Below are 25249 nucleotides of genomic sequence, written 5' to 3'. Positions count from 1 at the left end.
GCTATAGCTAGTTTGGTCTCTTACTCAAAAATGATCTGGCAACCCTGCCTGGCTAGGCGGTACCTTGATAACAGAAACGATACCCACACGATTTCGCGAGGAATTAATCATGAAAACAATTAGGATATAATTTCAACACAACTTTTGAAATTCATCAAGGATTGTCCATTACCGAATGTTTTTTGATAGAAAACAAATGCATCTTCAAATCTAAACTGCTTTTGACGGTAAGCGGTAAGTTTTTTATTTATTTTTCGGTCCAAACGAATGATTTATCCTGGTATAGAAGCTAAGTATTGGTAACACCGGCGCAGCTCTCTAAATATAATTTCAAACACAACTTTTGAAATTTATCAAGGATTGTCTAGTACCGAATGTTTTTTGATAGAAAACAAATGCATCTTCAAATCTAAACTGCTTTTGACGGTAAGCGGTAAGTTTTTTATTTATTTTTCTGTCCAAACGAATGGTTTGTCCTGGTATTGGCATTGGTAACACCGGCGCACCTCTCTAGTAGAGACTATAGCAGAGAAGGAAACATGAATAGACAATAACAAGATGATGACGGTGGTCCATACCATTCCCTAACGATGCACGGCCATTATTTACGACTTAATCAACCATACACTCAAACTGAAGTTTGTTGTCTGCTAGTCTCAGTAACCGGATTCTTTTGAAGGACAGGGCGCTGCCATATTGAATGTTATAGAGTAGCTTCCCCTTGATACTGAGGTCTTGAATTATGGGTACAACCATTGTGTTTACAAATGGCGGTCATCTAATGTTTTGGCGCAGTGGCTAATTGTTAAATGATGTTTTGCATTGTAGGATTCGTGACATAGATATTTGATTACACTTTTAAACAGTCTCAGAGTACTTTCAATGTAGGAAATTCGATGTGAAATAACTCAAATACACATTTTCTTGTTGCGTACTTTTTTTTTTTTTTTTTTTAATTTATTTACCAGTTATTCACGCAATTTCATCTTTGGAGAAAATGAAAGCTTAGAGTTTCGTCACAATATAATATTAAAGTTTATTTTCAAGCCCTATCAAACGAACTCTCCACAATGTCTATGAGAACAAGAATTCGTGGGATGACAGCATGGGTCAACCTGCGACTGATGCCATACAACCAGCTAATGTCCAACATCTTAATGGACCTTTTGACTGGAACGGGTATGAAGTACCTCGTAGAAAGTATCACTGGACGAGATCTTAATAGATTAGATAGCATGGATGGGTAAGACGTTTTTAAAGCTTTTCTTTTTGTCATAACTTATGGATGATGATAATAATGCTGACAATTCGAGTTTACCCTAAATTGGCAACTGTGCATGTTATCCTTACTTACATTATATATTCGATTCCGAAGTGATTTGAAAGGAGATACATTTATCGAGTTTGGGCCTTAATGTCTTATCTTGCAACTGTTAGTCACATCCTATAAACAATCATGGTCTGACCTTTGCAAGAAAATCTGGTTTTCACTTCAGGCCAATTATATGTTATTTATTGGCAGTAATGCGACTCAGACTATAATGAATTGTTTTTAACAAAATCGTGGGAATAGAATATGGCTTGATTGAAGCACATTTAAAATGCATGGTAAAATGATAAGATGCAATGACAGATAAGAGTGAAATATGATCGCACAAATAAAGGTTAAAATAGGATCAGTCATAACTATAAGAATATACAAACCAAATTCTTATTTTAAGAAATTGAAATACAAGTATTCGAGGCCTTTTAAATATTCCTCTTCTTTTTCTAAAGTTGATGGCAGGATATAAAGTCAAAATAGATGTAGTAAGCACTTAAAGAGCACCTGGGAAGAAAGGGCAGAGTCACATATTTTAAAAAATTCATGAAATACAAAACTTTAAGATATGAACATTTTTTTTTCTCATATATGTTTTAAATTATATAAAAATTCTAGGATTTTAAAATGCTAAGCAATATAACTCCTCTGAATGACAATTTAAAACATAGGTGTTCCCCCATCCCATTCAAAATCAGAAAGTGACTCAGCCCTTTTTTCTTTTAATATATATATATATATATATATATATATATATATATATATATATATATATATATATATATATTATTTAAAATATTTACCACAATGTTTGGGACAGTCTACATCAATGTTTCAGGCTTAATTTGCCATCGTCAGGACTGTCCCAAACATTGTGGTAAATATTTTAAATAATTCGCTCCATTACTACATGTCGAGCACTTTTCGTACCATATTTGTATCAAACACGATTCAATATATATATATATATATATATATATATATATATATATATATATAAAATGATGTACATTTAGTAAAGCACTTTCTATGCAATTGCATCTCAAAGCGCTATAAATGTAATAGTCCATTAGCACTTTTAAAACATGTGTAGATGTCAATATCAGGTGTTAAGTATTTTTAATACTACTTGTTAACATTTGAATTTCAAATTATTATTTATTTCCAGGTTATCCCAACAACAGCTCCAAACCCGAGTTGAATGGGTAGTAGAAGAACTTAAACAGTGCGAAGTCTTGCCCCATGATGTTTATGTTGATCCTCGTATGTTTGCCATGAGAAGTGCTGATCATGTAAGGAGAGTATTATTTGAAAGAATTGGCTCTTTTTACAACACAGTGTATATATAAAAAGTGACATTTAGAAATTAAACGTATCATTGCCTGACTGTATACTATTTAAATCTTAATGTTAGTCAAATTTGTCATGATGGTCTGTTAATTGTATTTTAGAAATTTAGATGTGTTATTATTTTAAATTCTCTTTTTTTCTGAACACATTTTGCTTTAAATTTCTGTTTAACACCAGTGGAAATAAAAAGTTACATGAAAACTCTTTCTTTCAGACAATTATCTATGCATTAATTCGTTTTAGTCAGCTGTCCACTATATAGGTAACAGTAGAATCAGATTGGTATCAATGTCCTTACGCTCAGATATTTGTAGTTATATATCTAAAATCATCATCATCATTATCATCATCATCATCATCATCATCATCATAATCATTATCATCATTATTATTATTATTATTATTATTATTATTATTATTATTATTATTATTATTATTATTATTATTATTATTATTATTATTATTATTATTATTATTATTATTATATCATTATTATTATTATTATTATTATTTTTATTATTATTATTATTATTATTATTATTATTATTATTATTATTATTATTATTATTATTATTATTATTATTATTATTTTTATTATTATTATTATTATTATTATTATTATTATTATTATTATTATTATTATTATTATTATTATTATTACTATTAGTAAAAGTAGTGGTAATAGTAATAGTAGTAGGAGTAGTAGTAGTAGCAGTAGTAATAGTAGTAGTAGTAGTAGTAGTAGTAGTAGTAGTAGTAGTAGTAGTAGTAGTAGTAGTAGTAGTAGTAGTAGTAGTAGTATATAGTAGTAGTAGTAGTAGTAGTAGTAGTAGTAGTAGTAGTAGTAGTAGTAGTAGTAGTAGTAGTAGTAGTGGTAGTAGTAGTAGTGTTATTATTATTATTATTATTATTATTATTATTATTATTATTATTATTATTATTATTATTATTATTATTATTATTATTGTTATTATTATTATTATTATCATTATTATTATTATTATTATTATTATTATTATCATTATCATTATTATTATTATTATTATTATTATTATTATTATTATTATTATTATTATTATTGTTGTTGTTGTTATCATACATTTCCATTAAGGTTTTTGATCTACTATGGCGTCTCATCAGTCATGATGTCTGGTTTTTGTGGGAGAGAGTTGAGTACTTACAACATGAAGACCAGGACGTTATTACCCAAGTGCCTTTTAAGGTAATACATTCATTTGAAATAGGTACTTGGAGCTGTGCTTTTTATAGCAATGACTATGAAAAATGTTTTTTTCTCTTTTTGAGGAAAATTTTTGTCTAATATCAAAGCCCTATCTCCACTAAGTAAAAATGTTTTTGAATTTTGAAAATCCATTCATAAATAAACAAGTTATGCAGTTTCAAAGGTGTCATTTATTTGGATGACCCGCAAAGAGGAAAAAAACGCGAAAATATGGGATGCTTTTTCGGCATTTTTTTTCGACCTTTGGTGTATCTTGCGTAATAAGTGTATTAAAAGATTGAAACTTGAAGAGCAAATTAGGATGGTGTTTTGTAAAATACGGGAAAAGTACTCGTCATATTCATATGAAATTTTACAACCAAAAAGAAGAAATGTTCATGTATTACCTTGTCAGCGACAAAACCTCCACCCCGATAGTTTTAGAAATATTTTACTCCAAAGAGTAAAAATCTATTTTTAATGGTCTTCTGGTAATCGCACGAGTTTTGTCGCTTGACATAATCTAATATGACCTTTTTTCTAACTGTGTGCCAACTTTCAGTCATATTCATCGATAAACAGCGTCGTAATTAATTTGTTAAAATAGCATATACGAAACGGCTTCGTCCCATATTTTGACATGAATTCGGGCACTTCGTGAGCGAAAAAGAGGCCCAAAGATTTGTGCGGGATAGTCATTGCTACTTTTTACCCAAGAAGTACTAAATAAAATTCCCCAACTGCGATGTTTGCCTTGAGCAGGTTGCCTAGACCTAACTCACATTGCGGTGCTGTAATGCGGCTGACACCTGGTTATCCCAGTCTTCCCTTGGAATTCTGTCTTTTAAGATGAATAAAAGGCCGTTTTGATTTTAATTTTATTTTTACACACGCTTATCATCACAAACACTTTTTACTTTAGAAATGAGACGTTTACCTTAGAAATCAGACTAATAACAAGTAACAAAAATAATTTTGGCCAGGAATTCAAAATTTGCTACAGATTATCTCTGTTATTATGTCATTCTATGGTTCCTTTCAACAGACCTAAACAGACCCAGCTACCCATTTACTGCTGTATGTAAAGATCGGCGGGATTGGATTTCAGGTCCTGCTGATCTGCTCACCAAGCAGTAAATGGGTCTTTTTATATTTTGGAAAATAAGAGCAATGTGGAAAGGAATTGGCCATCCTACCACTCTATGTCGTTTAATAGGGCATCGCCTTTCCAGCAATCCCCAACGTCCATTATGTTATGGGACTCCCTTTTATTTTTTTATTATAAAAGGATAGTTGTTGAAACATGCTTGAATGAAATGTCTGATAAGTGTTTGTGATTTGATATCAACATTTAGTCACTTTTTATTTTACCTTAGGTGGTTATTAATCATAAACAAATTATTCTTAGTAGTAATTAGTCACTGTGGCTTTAAGTTTTGTAAACAGGTAAGTATTGATAAATCCGAATTTGGGGTGCGGGTTGAAGTATTGGGAATTGACCATATTTTTTATGTAGCCATATTATCAAAAGTTTTTTGAAAATGAAACCCTGAAGATCATAACATGACTGAGATTATTATATACAATCATTAATTCTTAGATCTATCACCAAAGCCTTTGACTAACACTTTTTTTTCCCATTGAAATAACATAACATCAACAAGATGAATATCATGAGAGGATTTTAGCGGTTACTTTTGAGTTATTAATTTTTTATTGCTTTTTTAATGAATTTTGTATAGTTAAGTTTATACATATTTGTAAATTTGAATGAAATAAAATCTTAACAGACATGTGTTTTATGTTCCAGTGGACTCCTGATCCTCCTCCTCAAAAGAAGAAAAAGAACAAAGCTAAGAAATCATTGCTCACAGGTTTTGGTGCCTCGGCTGTTATGGATGACTTGAATGATTCGGTAAAATAAAAGAAAAGCCTATTTTTTGTCATCCTTCATTTTAAAAAAAAATTTTTTGGGTATTTGATTGATCTTTTTCTGTTTTGTTTTCGTTTTGCTTTTTTTTTTTTTTGTTCTTTGTTTGTGTTGGGGTTTTTTTTTGTTGTTGTTGTTTTTTGTTTTTGTTTTGCTGTGTTGTTTTCCATACATTCTGGAGAGAAAAAAATCATAGACGGTCTATTTGTCGTAAACCCCTTCTCCCTCCCCCTACCCCCTAGTAGTTTTGTTCTATCAGTATCAAGCATTGATCTTGCACTGGATATTCTCTTTAAATAAAAATTACCATTTTGAATAATTTTAGAAATATGAATTTGCATAGTCATTTTACAATCAAAATAAACACCAAGATTCCAAACACAATTTCTCTGCAAAATCAAATGAGTGTTTTTTCTCTTATCAATTTACATTTTTATAAAAAGATGCTATTATTCAAAATTTATTGTTTAGTGTCATGTTTGTTTAGGGGGTCCCAATAGCTCAGTTGGTAGAGCACTCGCTTTACACGCTAAAAGACTGACATTGATCCCAGTGCCGTTGAGATTTTTTTTTGGACCCCCTTGTCCACCCAGCAGTCGTTGGGTAGCTGGGTCAGTTTGATTTGGTGGAAAGTACTTTATGATAGACTAGCATCCTATTCAAAGGGTAACAAGAAATTGTTATTGTCCGTATAACCATATTTGAGTAATACAATTGCAACAACACTTGAATAAATAAGGAATATGATTTTGGGAAAAGCAGAACAAAATGTGTATTTCAGACTCATGGTCTACATTTACAGGGCAGCCCGGATATGGACTGGGTCAAGTTTCCTCGTGCAGATTTCATGAAGAATTTCAAGAAGAAAAGGGCAGAGGCTGGTAAATACCCATCGCCAGATGTGTGCATTTTAGAAATGGTCAATGCTCAGTTGAAGGTAATTATCAAATGATAAAACAGAATAAATCAATATAATCATTTCTGTTAATACAATTCACAATGCTTTATTTAATTCCCAACAGGCCATATTAAATCAAATTCCAATTTTATACAGTAGAGGCTGCTTGATAGGCGTCCAACTAATGTTAACTCCGAGATCAGAGTTTTGAAATCACTGAATATGATCGGCACTGCTTGACTTTTACTCCATGTTGAGCCACCAATGATTATTTTCACCTTAATCTTTCTCTTCCTCCTCCTCCTCCTTCTCCTCCCCGCCCCCTCCCCCTTTTCATCATCATCATCATCATCATCATCATCATCATCGTCATCATCATCATCACCATCTTAGACATGTGCCAGATCTATTACAATCTTAGAAATTTGATCCTTTCAATGGGGTTCTTGTGGACATCCAAAAAGACAACCAGTCGAAAGAGTGGTCTGAATGGATTATGTGCTTTTGATTTTATAAAAAGAAAGAAACAAAAATGTTCTTGAAAACATATCATTCCGCTTTGTACATCAAATCATTTTTTTCTAGGTTAATGTGTTTTGATTGCCATTAAAATGATACTTCAATAATTGTTTAATTGATTACCAGAAAACTGCAGAAGGCAAGCATCTGTTTTGCTATGTGAGTATTCTTCCTCCATGCTTTGTATCATTCTTCTTTCATTTTATGTTGGAACACCTATCTTACGTCTTAAAACAACGGACATTTCTAATTCGTTGATAAACTCTTTTTAACTATTTTTTTTTTACTATTCGTTTATTTATTCATTTGAGTATCAATCTATATTTTTTTAATATACCATATAATTGATTACCTAACAATTTATTTATTTAATGCCTAATATATAAATATCAGTCAGCTATAATTTGGTTTCTTTCTTTTCTTTGCATCTAATTTTGATAAATATTTGAGCCGATACATACATACATATATATATATGACATATATAAGACATGACGCTTATATTGAGATTTTACTGCAGTCCCTGTGATGTTGATATATCCATCCCTGACTATATATATATATATATATATATATATATATATATATATTATATATATATATATATATATAGTCAAGGATGGATATATCAACATCATAGGGACTGCAGTAAAATCTCAATATATGTGTCATGTCTTGTGGTAAGATTTATGTCCATATATGCAATTTTTATTTACCAATGTTATTTAGAAAAAAAAAATAGGAGACCTCGATGTCGTGTCTATATAAGCGTATTTTATATATCCACTCTGCCTTATATTTATATATTTGTATATTTCTGGAATGATATGACTCTTTTTAAAGAAATCTATTTCTTGTGACTGTTTATTATCTCCTGGTGAAGACAAATAAATATATAATTCTTTTATTTCTTTTAATCTTTGAATTGAATTGTATCCCCTCTCCCTCTTTGATTACATGCTTGTATATAAATGATGAATCATTATACCTATAGCAATGTATTCAATACAATTGTCAGGTATTACAGTACATTTTGTTTCATATTATTCCAGCGCCTTGATGACTTGGTAGACAGTAGGGTTTTATGTGCTCTAGTCAACTCATTTGTACCGAATATGTTCACCACTGACCTTTTGTTGAATGACAGGTAAATAATAAATGATTCATTGTTAAGTACATATATTATACATATACATATACATGTGAATCTATATATATAAATTATTTCATGACCCTGGGGTATTTTAAGTTTAGTCTTGTAAAACTTTGCATGTCGTGTTTTACAACAACAAAAAATATAGATAAATAAATGATTAAACAAGCAAATGAATAAATAAGACAATAGATGAATAAAGATTACCTCATGATCGACTATTTTGTTTCATACAGATGGACAATAAATCTAGCTTTAAGATCAGCAGAGAAAATGTTTTATGCTGAGACGCCATTTGACTCTGAGGATTTAGTTGAGGTATATTCAACATTTAGTTAGAAATAGTATGGAAATCATCGATAACAAACAAACAAAATAATCCAATATATGGCAAGAACTAAAATGAGTTACTAATAATTGCTTTTGTAGTCGAAAGATACTCACTGTGAGCTCTGAAAGAAGTGATTGATGTAGACTGCTCACTATTGATGAAAGCGTGGCAAAATGTCATATCATGTAACAAAGTCAAGTGATGATTAGAATTATCAATGATTGATGATGTTTACAAAACTCTAGCCTTTGTGTTACATCCTTGACACATTTTACCTCACTTGACTCAGATATGAATGAGAACCTGACTATAGACTGTTTATACTATTCTTAAAATGGTGGTTATTGTAATGATTATGTTGATGATTATGATGATGATGGTGATGATGATGATGATGATGATGATGATGATGGTGATGATGATGATGATGATAATGATAGTGGTAGTAGTGGTGGTGGTGGTGATGGTAGTAGTAAATTTTGTCCACAAATTTCATTTGATAGTGAGGTGTTGAGTTTCTTATTAATAATGATTATAGTAGGTAGGTATCCAGGTATAATGAGGATATGTGACCATAGTGGTGTTGATGATAATATACATTTCAATTTTACATTTGATTTTAAAAATCTTCTTTCAGGCTGATGGTATGGCAGTGACATCTTATTTTGCATATTTCTTCATGGTAGCCTACAAGTATCGGCAGTGTCAAATTGTTGTTGACCGAATAGTGAGTGATTGATTTACCCATAAGAGTAATAGCCCACTTTTATTTCTGATTGTTCTCAAAAAAGCAAATATGTATAAAGTTAACACAGTAATCCTTCAGAGCCATAAGGTCCATGGAGTTGGAGTTTATCTTAGTATATAAATATCATTAAATAGACGCTAGCAATTGCTTGTTACCCTTTGGAAACGACATAAGTGTATCACAAAGTGCTATCTAACATATATCTAACAGACCCAGCTACCCAATCAATGCTGGGTGGACCAAAATTCTGACTGCACCCCAGATCAATACCGGTCCGTTTGCTTGTGAAGTGAGTGCTCTGCCAACTGGTAGCTTATGTGTTTTGTATTTATTGTGAAATTATAATCTCTCTCTCTCTCTCTCTCTCTCTCTCTCTCTCTCTCTCTCTCTCTCTCTCTCTCTCTCTCTCTCTCTCTCTCTCTCAATCTCTCTCTTTATTTTCGTATTCTTTTTGTAAATTGAGAATGATGGAAGAGGGAAGCATTTCAATTAAATTTTTGTCAGATATTTATTTATTTCACTTTACTTGTAAACAGCTATTTGTTATTGTTTATAAGTATAATTAATAAATTCTCAAAACTTAGTTCATGTTTGTTTTTTTAAACTTTGAAGTCGCCGTTTTTGTTCCTTTTTTTGTTATAATATATTGTTCTTTAATATTAAGTAATCACTATCTACTGCTTTCTTTTTAAGGAGTGGATAGGACGCTTGATTCGGGAATGCAACCACGAATTAGAAAAGTTTCCTCCTATTGTGTCTAACATGCAGGAGTTGCAAAGAAGAAAAGAACTCAAATCAGAAATAGAAAAACATAAAGATGGTAAGAAGTGTACTACATACTATCTTGTTTTGCATGATGTTGATTGTGCAAAAATGTACAGATTACTTGCAGACAATAGCAAGATTCTAATGAAAATGTATTGTTGATATTTGACCAAGGTATCAAAATTTGATTTTTAGATCTAGGAAATTGATTTAATCAGAAATAATTTAGTATATCTTATTTATGGATTCTCTCTTGTTGATATTGCGTAAAGTAGGTTATATCATTACATTCTTTATGCCTTTTTCGCCACGACATCATAAAATATTGTCACCTCGGCATTCCACGAAGGAATATAGATAACTCATCAAACAAGATGTCTGATGTCAACAGGAATCACCCATGTTGTTCAAGTGAGCATATTGGGGATAAATAATCTTGCTCACGGAAAAAAACGAAAGTGCCTGAAGCGGGGCTCGAACCCGGGTCCTTCTAGGTCACAGTGCAATGCCTTAACCACTCGGCCACTTCGCCTCTCTCTCTTACATTACATTATATTCGTTTTATCATTCAATCATCATTCGTTTGTTTATTCAATCATTCATTCATTATTTCATTCATTCATTTATTCTTCCATTCGTTATCTTTTATGGTCAATTTCAACGTGAGAAAATTATATTTTGTATTGTTTTAAACAGAAATAGAGAAAATGGTTCGTCGTTTTGATGTAGAATATTGCCGACGATGGGTAGATCATGTTCAGAAAACACAACACGAGGTAAAACATCAATTTGTTACCATTTTTATTACCAAAGTCCAAGATATTGATTAGTTGCTTTAGATGATATACCATAATTGTCAGTTGTCATGATGTTGGCCAATCCAGGTTAATATGCAAAATTCCATTACAATGTATTTTACTGATGCACTTTATTTTATGTGTTGATGTGAAACATCATTTTGTAACTTTTTTATTATTTCTAAAGCCTATTTTTGCAAATAAAGTTGATTTATTATTTATTTATTCATTCACTTATTTGTTTAATTGAATTTTATTTCATTATTTCTATTATGACATGTATCTTGTGTTGATGAAGGGTAGACTAAATTGTAAATAATTCATATGGTATAAGAAAAAATATGAGTTGATTTTATTTTTATTTTTGTGTGTGTGTGTTACAGGTTCGCAGTCACATACGGGAATGCATGCGAAACCGATTTGATTTTGTCACAATTCCACGGAATATCTCCATCAATGATTTGTGCCTGTCATACGTCATCAATTTAGTGAGAAAAGACCCTTTTCTTATCTTATTTTTTTTCCTTTTGAAATAAGATTATATTTAACACCAAAATTTTAATTATTACAAGAATTTAAGATTGACTGTTGTCAATCTACTTAGCTGAACATACCTTATGTTGGTAGCTTTTAAATTTGACTCAGATATAAATGAGTACCTGTTATTGGCAGTGACGGGTATTGTAAGAGTATTGGTACAAAAAGGATGCCACAGCAGGCCATGTGGAACCAAATTTTATTTCATAAACAGATCTTCCTATAGGAATTTTTCAAAATAGTAATTTACAAGTAAAAATAAAAAGAAGTCCACTATTATCAACATAAGAATTTATAGCCTGCCCTTACAAGGATTAGAATAATCATTGTAAGTCCTGAAGATAAGTTATTTAGTAACAAACTATACTTTTCAGCAAGTTTATTGAATCAAAAATGTTTATAAATTTCTGCAGTTGGAACCAAAAATTTGTAAATCTACGAATATTATTTAGTAGTTAGCCAGTCTGCATTAGTAACCATTATCAGTCATTTTAAACGACGAGGACAATACACTAATTCAATCATTCCCAAATTAAACTGCGTAATTTTCGTTCATAACACATGATAGGAGCCATTGGCCAATTTGAATATTTTAAAAATCAAATTAAGCTCCAATGTGAATAGAGTTACTTATTATGTCATTAATTTGGATTTTTTAAAATTACATTTACTAGAGCAATTAATTCACAAAGGGTAAAAAAACATGATTATATTCAATTTTATTCCATATATTTGAGATCTTGTGTTAGTGCTTGGTATTTGATGATAAATCTTTTCTTTAATTGTGCTATTTGCTTTCATTGTTTCGCCACAGACTGATTACATATTTGACACAACTCTCCAAAACATTTTGAAATTGGAATTTTTACTGTTAGATTCAAACTGAACATTTGGTAAAAATGATTTGTAAAAGTGTGTCTTTATTTGAATTTATCAGGGAATTCAAGTAACGGTTTTGAGAACATATGAAAATGAAATTTATCTTATTTCATGCTAATCTTACTAAATACCGTTTTAGGAAGATGAGTCACATATAATGTCGTTCTTTTTCTGCAGAGTTTATCCAACGGATCAGGTTTCTACCTTTCGGAAGGTCGTGAAATGTTGACAGAGGGGAGACGCCTTGTACTACGTCACAAGGAAACTGGCGAGTTTCTTGATGATTTCTCATCCAAGAACAAACGTATGTAGTTCCCATTTCTTTAACATCCCCTTAAAGCTGGATTTAAACAAACGTATATTCTTGCAGTGGAATTCTCTGAGCACTTCCAAGTTTGATGTCCTAAATCAAATCATTCATTTTACTTTTTTTATCATTTTGATTTGACTATATGAAGCAAACAAAATGTTTTCCGCTAAAACATCAGTCAATCAGGTGTCAATTAATTTTCAAAGCATTTTGATATTCTCAACTGTTTTGCTATACCACAGAACACTTGCTACTTTGTAGAACTTAATTTTTAGTATGTATGCAGCTGTTAGTTGTACTAAATGCACTTTGTTATGGTTTCAAACCTTTATATTTTTCACAAAGATAAAATCTGTGAATTTCAATTTTTAATCAACATATTATTAAGCTTCTCCCTTGTATTTCAGCTTCCATCAAACAGATTCTTGGCCTACCAAAGACTAATGCTGTGGAAATCAACCCTCTGCATTATCCTCAATATGAGGTTGGTTTTGAGTAAATTGGCAATGTAGCTGGAGAAAATGGAGAGTTTTGATAATAGATGAGAAATGTTTTGAAGACCATATTAGACTATAAATGTGTTCTTATTGATAAACGAAGATGGACTATAGATTATGAATTTCATGGTCATTCATTCATAATATCAACACTCTACCTCGTACCCCAATTCCGAATTGGGTTACAAATGAAGAATCACGTCGTGACTGTCAGTTCACGTTCGACTGTCAAGAAGGCTGGACGCGTCTTGTTTTGTCTATTTAATGCAAACCATTGTGTTAAATTTTCCTTATCCTTATTGGATTTTTAATCTGTTACTAGACCTGTGACATATTTATTCCCATTGGAGCATATTATTAAGACTGTGAAAGTGGTGCTTAATGATTTAAACATTTGAGGGAAAATGTTTAAATTACTTCTAATAAACAATGGAGCCAGATAAAGTTGAAGATTTGAATAGGGAACGTTCTACCCCCGCGGGGGAGAAAACTAAAACAGTTCCCATAACATCTCCCGAGGGAGTGTTAATTCATACAAAAGTATATTATTAACACTGTGAAAGTGGTGCTTAATGATTTAAACTTTTGAGTAGATAAAGTTGAAGAGTTGAATAAGGAACTTTCTACCCTCGCGGGGGAGAAAACTAAAACAGTTCCCATAACATCTCCCAAGGGAGTGTTAATTCATACAAAAGTATGTTATTAACACTGTGAAAGTGGTGCTTAATGATTGAAACTTTTGAGAAAATATTTTAGATTACTTCGAATAAACAATGGAACCAGATAAAGTGGAAGAGTTGAATAAGGAACTTTCTACCCCCGCGGGGGAGAAAACTAAAACAGTTCCCATAACATCTCCCGAGGGAGTGTTAACTCATACAAAAAACCCAATTTCTTCTCCCGCGGGAGAGAAAAAGAGGGGTAAAAATGGAGAATGTAAAAAAGACAGTAGAACATATCATAAAAGGAAATTAGAATCTAAAACAAAAACAATTGGAAATGAGGCAGTTAATCAGGGGCCATCACATTTAGTGAGCAAGGAAACCCACTCTAATACCCACGCCCATAGCAATCCCCACGCCTCAAATTCGGAATTGGGACAGTTAATTGTAGAAGGTTTCAAGTCACTAACGCATCTATTAATGACTAATCACGACTCCAGCGAGCAAACGTTAAAGATACAAAAGCCGAATGAGAGCGAAAAGGGGGAAGAAGGCACGCACACAATGACCGCAACCAGTGACCTCGACGAGCTAGAGATGCTCGAAAATGATATGACATACGAAGATGAGAAAGAAAAAGAGGTGGAAGAAAGTGAGGACGAAGATGAAATCGATAATGAGATAAAAGAACTGGAACAGTTTTTTAATGTACCAGAATCGTTTGGTGAAGACATTCACGAATCGGTGGCAAAGATAGTCAATAATGGAGTGTGCGCTAATGTCAACAGGGAAAAAACCAAGAAAGTGTTGGATAAACACCTTTGTCCCAAAAACACCCCCAATCTCAGAGTCCCTCGAATTAACCCTCAAGTATGGCGTATACTGCCTACTTATGCAAAATCTAAGGACACGACCATCAATAACATTCAATTATTAATGAGCAAAAGTCTAACCATAACGGCTAAACTGCTGAGCGACTTAGTTAAAAGGAGCCAGGAAAAGGACAATAAGAGGGTAATAGAGGTCAAAGCAATGACTCCATTAGTCACGGATTTGTTAAGAGTGGGATCAGCTGTATATACTTCTTCTTCTTCTTCTTCGTTCCTCTGATGGACATCTATGGCTGCAGTCCGATATCTGCTATGAAGTCTGTGGTCCGCTTTAGGTCCTCAGCCTCACCATAGAGCTTTGTGTTGAGTGTTGTAGGGGTGACCCAGTGGTTCGAACGTTGCACGTTGTATAATGGGCAATCCATAAGCACATGTAAAGTGGTTTCATGGTCGGTTCCACATGGGCAATAAGGGGTTGTTCCAATACCTAGCTTTGTAAACATATGTCCTCTTAGTCTATTGTGTCCTGTTCGGAGGCGGAATAGAGTGACTTGGCTACTTCGCTGAATGGCATGGATTGGATCCTGCTTGTTGTGTTCTAGGTGTGTGTCATTCCTTTCTTTGTCTATTTTTAGCTTTATTATTTTCTTTTGCTGATGGTAAGTGATTGACGACTTCAGAATATACGGGAAAAATGTGGTTTACTTGACAGACTCTGATGATGCTCTCCGGTCTATTGAAAATTACCAGGACTCTGAAGCCGCACACACTGTGGAGGCCCTTGAGGGCTTATCTGATAAAACAGGAAAAATTGTGCTGCAGTGGATTCCAAGTCATGTAGGTATATATGGAAATGAAATTGCCGATCAACTGGCCAAAGAAGGAGCTCAGAAGGAACAACCGAAGCTGTATATACGAATTGCAGCCAAATTCGAAAAGAAGCACTTGAGCCTTTTCTGAATGAAGAATGTAGAGAATTGTGCAAACCGAAAGAAAGCACATCAACGGAGTTCCTTTTTGGAGATAATTTAGACGAAACCATTAAGACAATTAATGATACCCACAAGCTTTCGAAAGCCGTGACAAAATCTGGCACGTTTCACTATGATGGAAAATCAAAAAATGGTCAAAGGAGGATGCCTTACCCCTCACCATCCAGAACCCACAAAAGCAGAGGGGGGAGAGGATGGCGACCGATAACAAGAGGAGGATGGGGAGGAAGGAAACACTTCTCACAGAACCAAATTTAACTTTAGGACAACAATGACAAATTATGAAGGGAAAAGAAGACAATAGCGCAAGTTTAGAATTTAAAAATACTATAGACAATTTCACAGGGGGGAAAACAAGATTATATATACAGAAATGGCAGAAAATCACTAAAGACCAGTGGGTGTTAAACCAAATTAGGGGAGTTTACCCAGAACTTTGTTTTACCCCTGTGCAAACTTTTATCCCAAAAAGCATAACATTTTCGGAACAGGAAAGAATACTAATTGAAAGAGAAGTTAGAGAATTGAAAGAGAAAAATATTATCCAAGCAGTCAGAGGGATCACGAGGATAACCAGAATCAATTTTATTCTAATATATTCGCTAGAACTAAAAGTAATGGGAACCTTAGAATTATTCTCAACCTTAAGCATTTCAATAAATACGTTAAATATACACATTTTAAAATGAGCAGTCTTCAAGAGGCAGTATATCATTTCAAGAACAATGCTTTGCTTGTTCCTTTGACTTAAAAGATGCTTATTTCAGTATTGCACTAGTGTTTTTATTGATAAACAAAGATGGACTATAGATTATGAATTTCATGGTCATTCATTCATAATATCAACATTATATAATGCTAATCAACGTTAGATAAAATTTGGAAAAACAGGAATGAATTACGTCTTCCTTCAGTATTTAGCTCTTCATTTTATTTGAGGAATTTTAACCAAATACGGAATTTAATGAATTCATGCAATTTATCCATATCTACCAACCCTTCCGCTTTTGGTGGAATCATTCCTATTTTCGCTCTTCCTTTTCCACTGTTCCGCCATTATCTCTAAAATTCCGATTTTCAGTCATGCTTATCATGGTAAAAAGAAATAAATGAAAGGGGGTGGGGGGGGGGGGGCGTTAAAAGCTAAATTTTCTTTTTAATGATTGCCAAAAGGGAGTTAAATAGGAAAATTAAATGCACTCCTTCCTCCTTTCCCATCCATTACCTAATAAATGTGATACTAGTTTTGCCAGTTGTGCCCGAATGCTGTCTTTATGTGTTTGGTGGCAAAGATGGTGGTGATTTTAATACAGAATTATCCATTGGTAAAAGATTCCTAATTTTGTCTCAAATTCTTTATCTGACGTTCTGATTCCACTTTTGGAATATGAAGGGTTGGCAGGTCTGTTTATCGATTCCCTCTTTCTGCATATAAGTCAATTTCAAAATGCACATTTTTGAACAACCACATACGTTGTATTTTTCTAGTTTTATGTAACTGGAGGATATTTTATTACATTTTGCCTCATGTATTTTTTTCGTCCTCATACAAATGTCTTTTCACTTTACTTAGCAACATTTTTTATCTATTGATTTTAATTTTTAATTGTCATTGTCATGATTTAATACTTCAATGCGGAAATGCCATGTTTTCTGTACATATTCAAGATTAATGCCATTTGACAAATTTCTATGAATTTTAGATTTGAATAACGGATTTTCATATATTCAACCAATTAAAATAATAACATTAGTAATCAGTTTCGTTTACTATTTCATATCATTACAGTTTTATTATGAGGCGCCCAGCAGGAACAAGCATCTGAAAGCAGGAACTGTGTTTTTGTACCAAGTATTCCCAGGCAACACAAGTAACTGGCAGCGCATGTTTATCAAAGCAGCCAGGGAGAATGAGATAAGCACTGTGGACAAAATGATTACATTCTTCAAAAACAACCCAACCTTTATCAACTCTAAGGAACCGAAGACTGGTCATACTGCTTTACACCATGCAGCTAGACATGGTCATTTTGTATGTTAGATATTAACTTTCACTTTTATTCTTAGATTTAGATGAGTGCCATTATTATTGACGCTGCTTCCTACAAACATGTTTTTTAATAGTTGCAGTCTTACCATATGCTACAAATTAGAAATCTGACACTCAAGCTGAATGATGGAATAATCTGCAAGCTGTCTCCACACTTTTCATGATTTTTTATTATTAGGTATTAAACAACAAAAGTTAAAATACACAAAGAGATATTTTTTGCCTCACACTGACAGAACTCCCAAATCACAGATGTAGCCAAAAGTAGGCTCCCTTAATGGTTGTAAGCCACATTTAAAATGATGCTTTAATTGTTTTAAAGATATATGCTCAATGACATTTTTATGTTAAGATATTATTCAGACAATGTAGCTTCCTGAAATTGTTGATCTAATTAACATTGTGACAATAATTTTTCATGTAGCTGTTGGCTAGAGACCCCTTAAAAAGCGCTTTGAGCATATTAAAGCTCCAATTTTGGGTTGTTTCTTTGGGTTTTTTTTTGGTTTTTTTATCAAGTAAAAACAACATAAAGGAATTTAATTCAAAGGAATAATTTCTACTGTCATACAACCAACCTGCTAATAAAGTGGTTTTAATGTTCATTAGTTACCAAAAAACATATCTTTAAAAATTGGTGACGGCAAGAAATTTCACTGTTTCATTCTTGTTATTGGATTTCAACAACAATCCAATGTGAATTAAAAAGCTAAAAAACGTTATTTTATAGATTTTACATTCCGTTTCAAAGTTCAAAATTAAAATTCTCAGGATATTGCTTGCCTTCTTTTGGAGAATGGTGCTAACGTTGATGCCAAGAACAACTTTGGGTGTACGCCTATATATTCTGCAATTGAAGGGCTACAGAGACAGCTGGCTCATGTAAGTGGCAAGTGACCATCTGAAAAAGTACCCGTCATGCACAAAACCATCACCATTGTGTGTGTGTGAATGAAATCCTATCAGAGTTTCAATCAGACATATAGTGGTAGTAACAAATGATGATGATGATGATGATGATGATGATGATGATGATGATGATTATGGTAATGACAATAATATTAATAATAATACTGATAATCATAATAATAATAATAATAATAATAATAATAATAATATATAATAATAATAATAATAATAATAATAATAATAATAATAATAATAATAATAATAATAATAATAATAATAATAATGATAATAATAATGATAATAATAATAATAATAATAATAATAATAATAATAATAATAATAATAATAATAATAATAATAATAATAATAATAATAATAATAATAACAATAATAATAATAATAATAATAATAATAATAATGCAATCATTTGTGTACTTCTTGTAGCTGTTCATTGAGTGGGGTTGTGATGTACACACTCAAAATGCCAAAAAGCATACTCCAATGGAGGCAGTTAAAAATGATGAGTTTCGTCAATTTCTTGTTGGTGAGTTGTTTTTATTTTTTAATTTTTTTTCTTATCTTTTTTTTAAAGTATTTTTTTTCGAGGGTTGTTAAATATATTATATCCTATATTTTGGATCGAGAGGGAGGAATATTATTAAGTATAAATGACTGATTGAATGGAAGGCTAAAATCATGGCTGCAAAACAAACTCTAACATTTTGCTTTGATCAGAAATGGATTGTACCTGCAGAATATGCATTTTTAAGCGATAAATTTAGCAATACTGTAATGATTTAGTACCATATCTATTCTATTAACGTCATAAATAACAATAATAAAATAGAATAGGCTTCAATTTAATGTATGGATACATGGGGACATTTTGGGTTTCCTCTTTGTCAACAAAACACGATGAAGGAAACATTAGGACAAATGAGAGATGAGGAGATGGCGTTGTTAGGGCATTTTTAGTGTTTTCTTTTCCGGTTTTCACATCATCTGTCTTCATAAATGAAATTGAAGCGTCCAACCATTTTATAACTGTTATTCATCTCTTTGAGCTTCAAGCAACAATATTAACGCATTATTTGAATTATTAACAGCAGCTCGTTTTCTTAAAAATGCTGCCATGCGTTGTGCTTATATTTTACCAAATATAAACAGGAAGCATATATTATTACTGCAATGCATCACTCAACATTGTTACAGTAATTTTTTTTTTTGTTTGTTTTTTTTTTTGTTCTTCGAGGCTTTTATATTCATTTCTGTTCATTACTTTTTACAGTCCACAGCTTCTAGTAGCATAGTATTACTATCATTCAATGTATTACCTCTGCTATTATCATATTACAATTGCCTTATCAAGTAAAAATCAGCTATAATGAAACATGTAAGATTCAAAATTGGTCTCCATGATTGAAATGGTTATTTTTTTAGCATGGGACTAATATTTTCTATAATATTGCATTATACATTTGAACTCTAGTCATTATGAAATAAAAAAAATGGTTATGTGCTTGATTTGTATCTAATCGTTCTCCCTGCTAATTGATTATAATGAGTGAAAATGCATTTTATTTAGGAAACCTGGGAGGATTTGCATATCGATTTTTTTTATATGAGCCATTGATTGATTATTGATAATTTAACATGAATTCAAACGTTTTAATATATTTTATAAATGACTTTGACTTTAGGAAAAGAAACATTATGGAACTCGGTATTACTATAAACACAAATTCAGATGTTGACCAATGTAAATTTTTCCAGAATTATATGAACACTATGCCAGCATTGTGCCTCGTTTGATGAAGGGAGATAAAGAATTGATGGAGACAGTTGTTCATGACCATCAGACTGGAAAAAGAGAATTTTGTTCGTTAAGAAGCAGGTTAGTGAGCGAGTGAGAGCAATGTGTATTGAACACGACGAAAATGTGATTATGAAAAGAAGCAAACAAAAATTTAACCCCTTTGGCTAGATTTTAAGTTTTTTTCTCTACATAGAGTAAGCCTCAACATAGAGTAGTCTCAGTTATTTTTCCTCCTTATCCTCCGCTTCCATCTCCTCTTACTCCTCCTTTTGAATGTGGTTAATTCTCTCTTGGTGAAAAGAGCAAAGTTTAGAACAAAATTGATAATGGGAGATGTTATCATATAAATTATATTCAGTCTCCCCATGAAGGAGTAAAGAATCTCCGACTCAAATTTGATGCCAAGCATGGTGTGTTGCTATGAAACATGTACTTTGATATTAAAAGTATTAATTTTGGAAATCATTTCCATCTGTCATCTCGTAAATCAAATTATCAATATATTTGATCTAACAGATCTAGCTACCCATTTACACCTGGGATCAATCTTGGTCCCATTACATGTGACGTGACTGCTCTTCTAACTGAACTATCAGGACCCTCCTTGTCTCCCGAGATTATGATTAAAATCAGAGAAAATTGTTGGGGGTTTTTTTTCAAACATTATGTAGCACCCCTCAAGAGAGCTATTTCTAATTACATTTTATTCATCTGAAGTTGTTTATTGTTAGTGGATTTTTTTAAAACTTCAACTCTGTCCTTTATCTTCCTACAAAATCAGGTGCATCAACGGCAGTACAGTGCTCCACACAGCCAGCTACTACGGTTGGCATGACATCATCAAAGACCTATTACAGATGCGTGTTGACATTAATCTACAGGACTATAAAGGTGCTACACCCTTGCATCGGGCCAAAAACCACGAAACCATGCTGGTACAGTCTCTTATTTCTCATTTCTAACATATTATGTGACCCACCGCATGAAATCAGTATTGTGGCAGGTTGAAGCAGATGCTAAAAAGTGAATATGAATTTAAAATGATTCTAAATTTATTATATTTTGGATAAGTAGAGAGCAGTGGAGTCTGCCTAAAGCCTGGGATCGTGAAAATACTAATAAAAAGGTGATAATAGAAAGGCTATTGTTATGCTGACGAATGGTTTACAATTGAAACGTAATTGTTTGTACTGTTCATATTGGATAATGCGTTTTATGAAACTGCATTCATTCTCCCCAATAACCCAAATAAACTTGTTAAAGGTTGTTAAGGTTAAAGGACCCTTGAGAGTTTTACCCTATGTTTCATATTTTTGACAATTTCATTTACAGCACCATATCATTATACCGTTTTTAGATGGTGGGTCACATTTTATATCTTTTCATTTCTTCAGTTGGTTTGGAATAGAGACTTCTTACTGTCAGTTTTTTATTAGAGGCAACTATGATTACACAAATATGTAAAGGTTATATGTAAAATATATTAAGGGGAACAAATTGACAAAAGTTCATCTTCATTTTTGCTATGACTAAACTATAGACAATATCGAGTGATAAGAACCTTACCTTATTGCATTTATCGCTTGTTATCTTGAGATTGTTGACTGTGTATATGAAAATAGAAGATGGATTCGTGTATTTTCCAAAACAAAGTAGGTATAATAGTCAAAAGCAGAAAAAAAGGAAACTTAATTATTGATATGATTAATAAACAACTTGAATAATAAAACGGTTAATTTATAAGTTATTTTTATGTTTTTATTTTATTTGTTTTGTTTTTCTTCAATCAATTATCAAGCTTTTGATGGATAATGGAGCCAATATTGGGGCAGAAGATGCAGAGGGCAACACTTGTCTGCATGTTAAGTGTTATGGTGAGATGGAAAAACCTACAGAAATGGACTGCATAGAATTATTGCTTGCGAGGGAGGCAAACCCAATCAAAAGAAATAACAGGGTAGGTATTCTTTTTGTTTGGACCTCTTGCTGTGATTAATCGTTTGATCTGTCTTAGTCTTATTATTATCATCATTAGAAGTGGATGAATATGTGGCTGGTGATGATAATATAATGATGACGATAATGATAAAAATAATGATGATGCAGATGATGATAATATTAATAATAGTCTTGACTTGACTTAAGGCCTTTTGCTTCCTAATCATCCGATCAGGACGCCTCGGCTGCCTCTCTAATCATCTTTGTCAGTTCCTTCCACAGTTCACAGTCTTTCACTGTGGATGCTAATTTCATAAGGTTTTCCTTTGATTTTAATTCTTTTTTATTTTGAAGATATTGTAGATCTCTATTCTTCTTCATCTTCTTCTTCTTCTTCTTCTTCTTCTTCTTCTTCTTCTTCTTCTTCTTCTTCTTCTTCTTCTTCTTCTTCTTCTTCTTCTTCTTCTTCTTCTTCTTCTTCTTCTTCTTCTTCTTCTTCTTCTTCTTCTTCTTCTTATTATTATTATTATTATTATTATTATTATTATTATTATTATTATTATTATTATTGTTATTATTATCATTATTATTATTATTATTATTATTATTATTATTATTTTTATTATTATTATTATTATTATTATTATTATTATTATTATTATCATTATTAAAACGGTCAGATACCTTCCAACATGTAGTGATTGAATGCTTCCATTTTTCATTAATAAAGAAGCCACAATAATAATAAAAAATAATAATAATAATAATAATAATAATAATAATAATAATAATAATAATAATAATAATAATAATAATAATAATAATAATAATAATAATAATAATAATAATAATACAGTGCAACCCCTGGATAACAACATCGCCCGGGACCGGAAAATTATGTCGTTATCCAGGGGTGTCGTTATTCCGGGGTTTTCAAGATGACGGCAAAAGGGGGCATGTTGAGACCCGTGATTACAGTGCCTGAGAGAAATCACATCTCAAAAACGTTAGAATGTGTATTTCTCCTGTTTACAAAGGGTATACCAGTTACGCTTTCACTCTCCAATGTGTATTGTCATTGTTTTGATTGTAAACAGTGCCCAAACGCCATTTGACGAAAATAAAAATAAATAATAAAAATCAAGTACCAACATGATAATACCACACAAGAAAACAATTTAATTGTGATTTTAATTCAAATCAAATCCATGCGATACTGTTGATAAGTTTTGAATACCAAAATTTTTATTTAAGTGCATAAAAATTCACAAGCACTTAAAAATTATTAGATCTACATCTAGCGATATTAAAAACAAAAAAAAACAAAACAGGAAAAACCTAGTATTAACCACAATAAGATTAAGATAAAATGTGGACTGATGTTTTTAGAGAAACAACTGATTTTTCAAATGAAAATAATAAAGTGAAAGAGGTTGTTATTGTTTTCTTCACTATTCCAACATACCATAAGACCATAAATATCCATAATTGTCCCCATTGCCTGATATCAGTTCACCTCCTCTGACCTCAGACATGTAGCTAACATGGAAGGTTAAAGGACCCTTGAGAGTTCCTACAATGATAACCTTCTTTTGCTGTGGTACTACACGAACAAGCGCTGGTTTCATGCAGTGTAGTAAACAAGCATCGGTACCAACTGCCTATTATTGTAAAAATGGTGTCGCTAAACAGGGGTTTTACTAAAATGTATGTCGCTATATGGGTTCTTTTATTACTAATAACATATAGCAAAAAAAATCGGGACCAGAGGTCAATGTCGCTATTCGGGGGTTGTCGTTATTCAGGGGTGTCATTATCCAGAGGTTGCACTGTAATAATAATAATAATAGTAATAATAATAATATTATTATTATTATTATTATTATTATTATTATTATTATTATTATTATTATTATTATTATTATTATTAGTATTATTAGTATTATTAGTATTATAATTATTATTATTATCATCATCATTATCATTATATGTCATATATATGTCATTAATTTTCACAGAACCTCCTTCCTATGCACTGCTGTGCCATGCAAGGTCGTATTGATGCCATGCGTCTGTTGATGGACTATGACAAAGATGACTCTATCCTCAAGGCTCTCAATAACGAGTCAGACAGAAATCCTCCAAGTCTTCTTCATCTTGCTATTGCCAATGATTTTGTACAATGTGCAGAATGGTAAAAAAAAAAAAATAATTCTTTTGATCATCATTTATTTCCATTTTCTATTGACACTAAATGAAAAATGAGATTGAATCGTTGTGTGCTGTGATAACGATGAATTGAATGCAAACTGTGTATATCTTAAAATTTACAGACATACATTGTTTGAACTCCCAAAAACTGGGTCCTTTTGAGACAAATATTGACACATAACTATTTTACGCGTTTTTACTTTTTTTTCTCACAAATTCAAGGAACAGTGTGCTTAGTGATGCTGATGATGTAGATATACAATAAAAATGTTTTTTCTATTTTTGGTTTTCAACTTGTACGGCAATATTCTTTATTTTGTTCAAACTCATGAAACAGGAGAATTTATTTTTAACCATAAAAGTCCAGATTTATTTTTGTTTGGAATATGCTGTGAATCCACAAAGAGTTTAATTGGTCTTTACTTTGAAATATTTTGACATAATTTTACTCATCAATTGAGCCAAAACAGGATAATTCAGTTTTATGTTCTCAATATCATTAATTAGACTTGACAGAATATAACACGAATTATATAATCTAAATTAAAATAACAAAGCACACCGCCGATTTTGTGATTTTATTA

The 25249-nt window shown here is 31.8% G+C and overlaps 2 protein-coding genes across 3 annotated transcripts in view; one reads left to right on the top strand and one right to left on the bottom strand.

The window, feature by feature from the left end:
• The window catches only part of LOC144978335 (uncharacterized), a 24799-nt gene extending 24087 nt beyond the window's left edge, over window positions 1-712 (bottom strand). The window contains exon 1 of one of the 2 annotated variants that reach the window (XM_078924228.1): window positions 579-712. The gene's annotated coding sequence lies outside the window, so the exon portion shown is untranslated. The remainder of the gene's footprint in view (window positions 1-578) is intronic. The other variant, XM_078924229.1, reaches the window with a different exon arrangement.
• An 11-nt stretch (window positions 713-723) lies between these two features.
• LOC144978334 (uncharacterized) overlaps window positions 724-25249 on the top strand; it is a 34497-nt gene continuing 9971 nt past the window's right edge. Inside the window, exons 1-21 of the mRNA XM_078924227.1 lie at window positions 724-1243; window positions 2490-2613; window positions 3783-3893; window positions 5704-5808; window positions 6626-6760; window positions 7367-7399; window positions 8293-8387; window positions 8630-8711; window positions 9362-9451; window positions 10166-10292; window positions 10934-11013; window positions 11418-11522; window positions 12628-12754; window positions 13168-13244; window positions 17531-17773; window positions 18563-18673; window positions 19145-19244; window positions 20474-20594; window positions 21298-21451; window positions 22315-22473; window positions 24473-24648. Of these exons, the coding sequence (XP_078780353.1) occupies window positions 1071-1243; window positions 2490-2613; window positions 3783-3893; window positions 5704-5808; window positions 6626-6760; window positions 7367-7399; window positions 8293-8387; window positions 8630-8711; window positions 9362-9451; window positions 10166-10292; window positions 10934-11013; window positions 11418-11522; window positions 12628-12754; window positions 13168-13244; window positions 17531-17773; window positions 18563-18673; window positions 19145-19244; window positions 20474-20594; window positions 21298-21451; window positions 22315-22473; window positions 24473-24648 (2528 nt within the window). The 5' untranslated portion in view covers window positions 724-1070. The remainder of the gene's footprint in view (window positions 1244-2489; window positions 2614-3782; window positions 3894-5703; window positions 5809-6625; window positions 6761-7366; window positions 7400-8292; window positions 8388-8629; window positions 8712-9361; window positions 9452-10165; window positions 10293-10933; window positions 11014-11417; window positions 11523-12627; window positions 12755-13167; window positions 13245-17530; window positions 17774-18562; window positions 18674-19144; window positions 19245-20473; window positions 20595-21297; window positions 21452-22314; window positions 22474-24472; window positions 24649-25249) is intronic.

This window comes from Berghia stephanieae, chromosome 8 (genome assembly GCF_034508935.2).
Source record: "Berghia stephanieae isolate SIO BIC M18660-M18661 chromosome 8, UCSD_Bste_1.3, whole genome shotgun sequence".
NCBI classification, from domain to species: domain Eukaryota; kingdom Metazoa; phylum Mollusca; class Gastropoda; order Nudibranchia; family Aeolidiidae; genus Berghia; species Berghia stephanieae.
The sequence above is the reverse complement of the archived record's forward strand: the minus strand, read 5'-3'. Positions and strand labels throughout refer to the sequence as shown.